This window comes from Sapajus apella, unplaced genomic scaffold, assembly GCF_009761245.1.
Source record: "Sapajus apella isolate SASKATOON/1434 unplaced genomic scaffold, GSC_monkey_1.0 scaffold43, whole genome shotgun sequence".
Lineage (NCBI taxonomy): Eukaryota > Metazoa > Chordata > Mammalia > Primates > Cebidae > Sapajus > Sapajus apella.
Genome location: NW_022436983.1, coordinates 9519838 through 9529761, shown reverse-complemented (window position 1 = coordinate 9529761; position 9924 = coordinate 9519838). Strand labels below are relative to the sequence as shown.

Below are 9924 nucleotides of genomic sequence, written 5' to 3'. Positions count from 1 at the left end.
TTTTTTTTTTTTTTAAAGACGGGGTTTCACCATGTTGGTCAGGCTGGGCTTGAACTCCTGACCTCAGGTGATCCGCCCGCCTTGGCCTCCAAAGTGCTTGGATTACAGGCGTGAGCCACCACGCCCGGCCACTTATCTTTTTTTAAAGATGGAGTTTCACCGTATTATTCAGGATGGTCTTGATGTCCTGACCTCATGATCCACCCGCCTCAGCCTCGAAAAGTGTTGGGATTACAGGCATGAGCCACCTCGCCCAGCTGCCAAACAGCATAATTTTTAAAAGTTAACGGTTCTGACAAAATACATCCACTACCGACCAACGTGACTGGTAAAAGACAAATCACGGCCAGGTGCGGTGGCTCACGCCTATAATCCCACCACTTTGGGAGGCCAAGGCAGGTGGATCACCTGAGGTCGGGAGTTTGAGACTAGCCTGACCAACACGAAGAAACCTCATCTCTACTAAAAACACAAAATTAGCTGGGTGTGGTGGTGCATGCCTGTAATCCCAGTTACTTGGGAGGCTGAGGAAGGAGAATCACTGGAACTCGGGAAGCGGAGGTTGCGGTAAGCCAAGATCAAGCCATTGCACTCCAGCCTAGGCAACAAGAGTAAAACTTGTCTCAAAAAAAAAAAAAGACAAATTGCTAAATGTCAAATGTAGTTTAATAAACTACAAAATGGTTTTTGAGTACATAAGCCCCAGTTTTTAAATCAAAGGAAAAAAATGGTATGTAAAAAAAAGATCACTTTTAGTCAATTTTAAGAATCAAAGAAACTATAAATACATGTAAAAGTACATATGTGGCCGGGCGCGGTGGCTCAAGCCTGTAATCCCAGCACTTTGGGAGGCTGAGGCGGGTGGATCACAAGGTCAAGAGATCGAGACCATCCTGGTCAACACGGTGAAACCCCGTCTCTACCAAAAATATAAAAAATTAGCTGGGCATGGTGGTGCGTGCCTGTAATCCCAGCTACTCGGGAGGCTGAGGCAGGAGAATTGCCTGAACCCAGGAGGCGGAGGTTGCGGTGAGCCGAGATCGCGCCATGGCACTCCAGCCTGGGTAACATGAGTGAAACTCCATCTCAAAAAAAAAAAAAAAAAAAGAAGTACATATGTGCAACATAATGGGAATATAACAATCAAAGTCAATACAATGTATAACTAGAAGAATCTTTATATCATTTGGCAACGTTCCCTAGTAACCCAAACAGCATCTAATACAAAGACATGCATATGCAACCCTAGCATTTTAAGGCTGGACTAAAAATCTAGCACCAGGTACACAAGATAAGACACAGTGTTTCTCATTTGAATTTTCCCACAAATATTCCTTAATTCTAAGGATTGGAGCAGTTCTTTACATAATACAAATCTTTAAGTATGCTAGAGTTCATACCATTTCCATATTCAAAATGAAATCATAAGTAATTAAATCCAAGAATTCACTAAATTTAAATTAGGATTTTATACAGCCATTCCACTATGATTTTTTTTAGCCACTTGTAATCTTCAACTTGGCAGACAAGGGATACATGTAGGGAGAACAATCTGAATATTGAAATACTTTAAAACTATACCAAAAAAAATTTTCACTCACTGCAAAGCATATTTACACACACTAAAATCCAGCTACATATCACACAAAAATTACATGGTTTCAAATAAAATGATTAACATTCTAATTGGTTTCCACAGAGGAGCACATTATTTTTATTCAAAATATGTGTAGCTGTAAGGCAAGTAAGTTTAAAGAAAATTTTAAACCAAATAGTAAAGGCGATTATTAATTTAACTACAAATGTATTCTATTTAGTCTCCTTGTTCAGCAGGCTAATATACGTGTTTCAAGGGGCTGAAAAGTACTTATTTCAAATCATCCAGTAACAAAATTCGGGAGTCCAATTTAATGAATATATACACTCAAAGTATTTTCAGACTACATTAGTTACTCTAAATACTGTGGATCGTTAACTACAGCTCAAACTAACACTTAAAATGTTTTAAAAATAAAAGCAGGCCAGGCATGGTGGCTCACGCCTGTAATCCCAGCACTTCGGGAGGCAGAGACAGGCAGATCACTTGAGGTCAGGAGTTCAGCCTCGCCAACATGATGAAACCCTGTCTCTGATAAAAATACAAAAATTAGGCTAGACATGGTGGCTCATGCCTGTAATCCCGGCACTTTGGGAGGCCAAGTCACGCAGATCACGAGGTCAGGACTTCAAGACCAGCCTGGCCAACACAGTGAAACCCTGTCTCTGCCAAGATCACACCACTCCACCGCACTCCAGCCTGGGTGACAGAGTGAGACTCCGTCTCAAAACAAACAAAAAAAAAAGTTAGCGGGACGTGGTATCTCATGCCTGTAATCCCAGCTACTCAGGAGGCTGAACAGGAGAATCGCTTGAACCCAGGAAGAAGAGGTTGCAGTGAGGCAAGATTGCACCACTGCACTCCAGCCTGGGCAACAGAGCGAGACTCCATCTCAAAAAATAAAAATAGACTGGTACAGTGGCTCACACCTATAATCCCAGCAGTTTGGGAGGCTAAGGCGAGCAGATCACCTAAAGCCAGGTGTTCGAGACCAGCCTGGCCAACATGGTGAAAGCCCGTCTCTATTAAAAATACAAAAATTAGCTGGGCATGGTGTCCTAGCTACTTAGAGGCTGAGGCATAAGAACTGCTTGAACCCAGGAGGAGGTTGCAGCGAGCCAAGATCACGCCACTGCACTCCAGCCTGGGCAACAAAGCAAGACTCTGTCTCAAAAAAAAATGAATAAAAATAGGCCAGGCGTGGTGGCTTATGCCTGTAATCCAAGCACTTTGGAGGCCAACGCGGGCAGATTACCTGAGGTCAGGAGTACAAGACCAGCCTGACCAACATGGTGAAACCCCGTCTAAAAAAAATAATAATTAATTAATTTTTTTAAAAAAAGAATAAAAATAAAAATACAAATATAAGCTGGGTGCGGTGGCTCACGCCTGTAATCCCAGCACTTTGGGAAGCTGAGGCGGGCGGATCAGAAGGTCAGGGATTTGAGACCAGCCTGACCAACATGGTGAAACCCTGTTTCTACTTTAAAAATACAAAAATCAGCCAGGTGTGGTGGCACGCACCTGTCATCCCAGCTACTTGGGAGGCTGGGCAGGAGGCTGCGGTGAGCCAAGAGCACCCCATTGCACTCCAACCTGGGCAACAGAGCGAGACTCCATCTCAAAAAATAAATAAATAAAATAAAAATAAAAGCAAAGGCTGGGCAAGCCGGCTCATGCCTGTAATCCCAGCACTCTGGGAGGCCAAAGGAGGAGGATCACTTGAGCCCAGGAGTTCAAGACCAGGGCTGGGCAACATAAGAAGACCTCTCATCCCTACAAAAAATTAGTCAGGTGGCACATGCCTGTGGTCCTAGCTATTTTGGAGGCTGAGGTGGAAAGATCGATTGAGCCTGGGAGGTCAAGGCTACAGTGAGCTGTGATCCAGCTTGGGTGACCCTGTCTCAATCAATCAGGCAGTTAAAATATATAGTCTCCAACTGGATATGCTGGTTTTCATAGAATATTTTAAATTTTTTAAAAATTTCACGCCGGGCACGGTGGCTCAACCCTGTAATCCGAGCACTTTGGGAGGCCGAGGCGGGTGGATCACAAGGTCAAGAGATCGAGACCATCCTGGCCAACACGGTGAAACCCTGTCTCTACTAAAAATACAAAACATTAGCTGGGCATGGTGGTGCGTGCCTGTAATCCCAGCTACTCGGGAGGCTGAGGCAGGAGAATTGCCTGAACCCAGGAGGTGAAGGTTGCGGTGAGCCAAGATCACGCCATTGCACTCCAGCCTGGTAAAAAGAGCGAAACTCCGTCCCAAGGAAAAAAAAAAAAAATTTTTTTCAGTAAAATTTCAAACTAGGGGGAAAGGGAAACTTGAAAGACTATTTGAAAAAACCTCCTACATAAACTTTCCCAAAGGATTAGTGTTTCCAGGATTTAAAATGTCTCATAAATCAAGCCTGAAACCTCTTCATAAGCATACCAAACAATACAATCCCAGCAATCAAGAGTCTACAACAAAGATAGTTAGAAAAAGGTGCCCTCTACACAAGTGAAACACTACCATTCTTCCTGGCACTGAGCCCTATATTTTCCTTCAATCTGCCAAGGGCATCCCTTTCGGTAAACAAAATACATTTTATTATTCTATATTATTTTGTGTCATTATTCTGTATAATTTATCTGTATCATTCTGTATTGCTTATATAATTATTCTGTATAATTTTAAATGTTGTTTCAAGATAGCTCTGATTCTTGTTTTATTTTTAAAATGTGCAAAAGTATATTATGAAAATAGATATTCAAAATCATAATATTCAAAACCAGAGGTGGTTTCACAGACGGGATGGGGCATGGTAAGGATGGTATGGCCATAGACAACAAGTGGTTTCATAGAAACCTTCTGGTCTCAAATGAAGAAACGATGTAACAATGATACAGGCTACAGTGAGTCAAATTTGCTTAAGTCTAAAAATATCCCTAGTAGTCAGGACAAGGAAATTCAATATTTTATATTGGGTCCCAGAGATAAATATATCTGAATATACATAAAATGTAATAATTATTCCATCTATTTAAACTCAGGAAAACCACTGTGATCATTTAAATTCAGAGAGAACAAATTACATTTTTAAATGGGTCTCATTCTTGCCCCCACCCCCAAGACAGAGTCTTGCTCTGTCACCCAGGCTAGGGTGCAGTGGCATGATCTCGGGTCACTGCAACCTCCAATTCCCGGGTTCAAGGGATTTTCCTGCCTCAGCCTCGCCAGTAGCTGGGATTACAGGCACTCACACCACGCCCTGCTTTTTTTTTTTTTGAGATGGAGTCTTGCTCTGTCTCCCAGGCTGGAGTGCAGTTGGTGCAATCTCTGCTCACTGCAACCTCCGCCTCTGCGATTCAAGTGATTCCCCTGCCTCAGCCTCCTCAGTAGATGGGACTACAGGTGCAGGCCACCACACACAGCTAATTTTTGGTATTTTAATAGAGATGGGGTTTCACCACGTCGGCCTGGATGGTCTCAAACTCCTGACCTGGTGATTCGCCCGCCACAGCCTCCCAAAGTGCTGGGATTACAGTAGTGAGCCAATGCACCCGGCCTGGGCCTCATTCTTTAAACGATATTTTGGCCGGGCATGGTGGCTCACGCCTGTAATCCAAGCACTTTGGAGGCCAAGGCAGGCGGATCACCTGAGGTCGGGAGTTCATGACCAGCCTGACAAACATGGTGGAACCCCGTCTTAAAATAAATAAATAAATAAACGATATTTTTACATGAGGAGCTACCTCACTTCACCCCTGCATAATCTTTAACCTAGTCTCTAAAACTGGAGATGGATGGGAAGAACCTAAATTTGTGACGTATTTAAAACCTGAAAAGATGTAAAGATTTTAAATATTTTAAGGGTTTTTTTTATTTGCTCATTCTAATTCAAGGAGTCGCCTTTGCACACACCTCTCTCCCTCTCCTAAGTAAAAGACAGGAACCAATTGTTGTATAACTCCTCCCTTCCCCCTTCAACCCAGCTAACATACAAAGGAAAGGACTTTCTCTATTGTGCCCCTGTAATGAATCTTTGTTAACTAAAACCCAATTCAGAAAGAGTTCTCATTTAATTTTTTTAAATCAGCAAATTGAAAACTGTAAAGATAACAGACTTATTATTGCAAGAAAAGTAACGCCAATTTCTGAAAATGTTCTGATTATGTCTTAAGCATTTGGTCTTTCTTTGGCACTGGGGAGAAAAAAGCAAAATCACCATCCTCCTCTCAATCTACGATCCATTAAAAAACCACAAAAAACAAACAAAACAATTGATCAAAATGTAAATTTAAAAATAAAAATTTTAAGAATTGACTGACCTCTTTTTTCCGTTAAAATGTCTCTAAGCTGCCCACAAAGCTGTCTGGTTTAATCTTTTTGTAAAATCCAAACACTTACTACAAAAGCCTAACCACCGTTAAGAGAACATTCATCTTAAAAACATTTTATATAATGTATTCCCAGTGTATACCTGTTAATCCTGTAAAACAGTTATTAATGTAATCAGCTAGGGAAAAGGGTAAAAGCAGGCACCGAAAGTTCAGTTTCAATATAGGTATTGCATGGTTTTTCTCACTGTGATTTCTACAAGACACCCGAAGTGAATACCATTTCATTTTCTTGCAGAGACATCATTCTGGTACAACTACCTTTTTATTCCTTTCACTTAAATTATTCAGATTTCATTTTCACTCCCAGTAGCAATCACACATTTTACAAAATACATTCCACAATAAGGATAAAAGGCCTTGATATCCTCCAAACAAGGTCCATTTAGCTCCACAGCTGGATCAGGAGAACATTTCTTGTACACGCAGAAAGATAAACAAGAAATCAGAAATAGACATTACCTGGATTTTGGGGGATGAGGGGAGGAAGTGTGGGAACTGGGAATCCCAGGGTCAGGGGTGGAAATTTTTCTCTGTATACCTTTCACACGCTTTGAACCCATAAAAATGTACTGTCTATTTTAAAAATAAATAGATTTGTTTATAAATGGAAAAAAAAATCTTTAAAATAAAGGAATTTCAGGGACACATGATCTGCTTAGTTTTAAAATAGCCTGCTTTTATCAGTAGCATCTGCTCTTACTCTGCGAAAGGTAAGATGCTCCTTTGAATGCAGTCGTGAGCAAAGTGCCAGCTAAGCCCTTTTTAATACAGTAATATTCCTCCAGACTGCCGCTTTCCAAGGCAGCTCGCATCCTCCGCCCCCTCCTCCCTCTGTGCATTCTGAGATTGGCTCTGCCGATTCCCACATAAAGTGGGTCCTGGCCGCCATTTTAGAAAGTCATTCACACAAGCCGGACCAAAGCACCGTCCACTAAAAAACCTTCCAAAACTGCCTTGGACGATTTCCTCTTTCTTCTCTCTGCCCCCTCATCTTGCAGAGGGGCCAAACTCCTTTGCCATAGGCATGCAATGTCTGTGGAATCTACATAATGAGAAATGACACGTCTGGGCACCTAACACGGAGGAGCCAGCGACTGCTGCAATGCACGTGCTTGCACATCAGTGCAAATGAATTTCCCAGGCAGAGACCTACAGATGAAGTCCACAGGGGATTAAAGTGAGCACGTCTAAGTAGTTTTTCCACTCCAATAATCTGCACCTAAATTATTTTTCCATCAAAACACTGATGATACTGGGAGAGAAGGCAGGAGGTGGGGGGCGGGTAAGGGGTGGAGCAGCGCCAGGAAGAGAAAGTTCCCATCTGCTTCCCAATCCAGCCCGAGGTCTCCCCTTCATCCTAGGGCACAGAGGTGAATTTTTGCTCCCTGCCTCCCCCCGCCCTCGCCTGGTTTCTCAGGCATAACATAGTAAACACCGGGAGAGTCCCTGGAAGCGCGCACCTCCCCCCCGCCCTGCCGAGGACAGCTCGAGCAGGTTATGAATGGCCCCACGATTCCCGGCTCCCTTTCACACGCGGACACGCGCAGTCGCGCGCTCCAGCGGCGAGGGTTTAATGCCCCAGTAACAGCAACCACCAACACAATCAATGATCCTCCATTTAAAAGACAGGAGCTCCGCTGCCGCTGCTTCCATTTCCTTACCCAAGCGGCTCAAAGCGAGCGACGCAATCTATTTTTCCCATGGTGACTCATTAATGAGGACACCTCATAATTTCCTCCACTCACTAGATAGTAAGGGAAATTAAAACCCAAACTTGAAACCTTCCAGGGTCTTAAATATCCCAATAAACTATAATTTTCGAGGACAATCACAGATTTGCTACGGTCCCTCTGAATTTGCACCAAGCCAATCGTCATTTTAATAAGCGTTTTATACGGAGGCCTATCCGTTACGGTACACAGGCAATTCACAAAGAAAACGCGCTACATGCTACTCGGTAAGATGTATCAAGGACAACACTGATTCTTATAATTCACAAAAATTCAGGTAAGGTGGTTGTTTTTTAAGCTACATCTCATCGTAAAAGGTTTGTAATGTTTAACCGTTTGATTCGTGAATTCAGGGGTGGGGGACACCAGGGTCTTAGGGTGGCCAGGGAGTGCAACCCGGGGCTTCCGGCGCCGGGGCGGGCACCCTCCTGTCAGAGCCCGCGGTCCCCTCCGCCGGGGACGAAGGAGCCGAAACGGGCGCACCAACTTATTTCGCACCACCTTCCACCCAGCCCCGCAAAAACGAGAAACGTCTGCCATTCCCCGTGAGTTTCCAGGGTGCAAATCCTCCGGAGAGGTCCTAGGTGGTCTCTCCCCGGGTTCCCGACGCGCCACAGTGCCTACCGCGACTTCTGTTTTCGCACCGCCTTTCCCTTCGCACGGAGCCCTCCCGAAGTCAGACATTGCCGAGCGCCCGCAGAGCGGCTCCGAGTGGTGGCGCCGGGCCGGGCTGTCGGGCGGGCTCGGGTCCCCGCTGCTCCGGGCCGGGCACGGTGCGCAAGGACGCGACCCCACCGGCTCCCGGCCGACGCGAGGGCAGCCCCGGGGCGCCGGCTGCTCGGAGGCCGAGCCTCGGCGACCTCCCTCGTCAGGGACGCGGCCACCGGTGCCCCGCGGGCTCTTCGAGGGCGGCGGGGCTCGACCGCCCGCACCGCCGACACCCGAGGCCCAACCGAGCGGCTGACGAGGTCCCACAGCGCCCGCGGGTCCGGGCTGGGGTCCCCCCACCAGCTCCGCGCTCCGGGAGGGGCCGGCAACGGGCCGGGCGGGAAGCGGCGCCCGAGAAGCGAGCGCGGCCGCGGGCCTCGTGTCACTCACCGTTTGAAATGCTCGATGATCTTCTCTTCCCGCACGTTCTCGGGTAAGTTGCCCACCCAGAGGTGCCTGGTTTCCCGGACCATGCTGGGCGGCGTGCCGGCGACCGCCGCTGCTGGCTCCCCCTCGCCGGCTTCGTACGAGACCGTCAGCGCCGGGAGGCGGGCGCCGGGGCGGCGGCGGCGGCGGCTGCGGCGGTGGCGTCGGCAGCGGCGGCGGCTCCTCCGGCTCCCCCCAGTGCAGAGACCATCCCTCTCCCCCAGGTTCTGACTCTCGGGCCTCGCAGCTCAGCTCTGCCGCCACCACACACCCGAAGCCGACCCTCGCGCTCCGGCGGCGCATGCGCCCGGACAGCGGCGGGCGGGGGGAGCGGGAGGAGGGGCGAGCGGGACCCGGGCGGCAGCGACTACGACGGAGCTGGCGCTGTGGCAGCCGGACGCTTCCCACCGGCGCGCGCGGCCCGCCTCCCGCCACCGCGCCGCCTACCACTCGCCGCGGGCGCGCGCGCGTCCCCCAGCCCGCCGAAGTGGAGACGCCGAGTTCCTCCCAGCAGGCGCGCAGGCGCGCGGGCCGGGCGACGGTGTGAAGAAAGCCGGGCGGGGAAGGAACGCTCGCGCGCTCGGCCCCGGTACGCAGGCGCGCAGCCGCTCGAAGAGGTCGGCACCCCTGCGGGCTTTCGGTCCGGCTCCAGCGCGGGGCAAGGAGGGGCAGGGGAGGTAGGGCGGTTCTCTAGCCCCTCCAGTGGTAACCCCAGGCGCAGGTCTAGTGGAAGAAATGAAGAGAAATGGAGTTGGTTTCGACAGGGCTACGAATCAAAGCGACTGCCAAGGCCTGTCCCCTAAAAGCCAGGACCCTTTCGTCCTCCGCTCACCCGGCGGCCAGCTCCCGGCGTTTCCGAGTACTTGGATCCCCGCCTGCTTGGGAAAGCGATGAAAACAAGGATGCCCTTCTCACCGCCCCGCTGAGCAGCGACGGCTTCAGAAATCCATCCCATGCAAGAGCCATGGGCTTGTAACATTAAGCAACGGTGTTTTGTTTTGTTTTGATACTGAGTCTCGCTCTGTTGCCCAGGCTGGAGTGCAGTGGCACGGTCTCGGCTCACTACAACCTCCG

General features: G+C 48.1%; 1 protein-coding gene across 2 annotated transcripts in view; it reads right to left on the bottom strand.

The window, feature by feature from the left end:
- SPEN (spen family transcriptional repressor) overlaps positions 1-9253 on the bottom strand; it is a 102360-nt gene extending 93107 nt beyond the window's left edge. Inside the window, exon 1 of one of the 2 annotated variants that reach the window (XM_032300502.1) lies at positions 8815-9253. In XM_032300502.1, the coding sequence (XP_032156393.1) occupies positions 8815-8897 (83 nt within the window). In that variant the 5' untranslated portion in view covers positions 8898-9253. The remainder of the gene's footprint in view (positions 1-8814) is intronic. The other variant, XM_032300503.1, reaches the window with a different exon arrangement.
- Between the last annotated feature and the right edge of the window lie 671 nt (positions 9254-9924).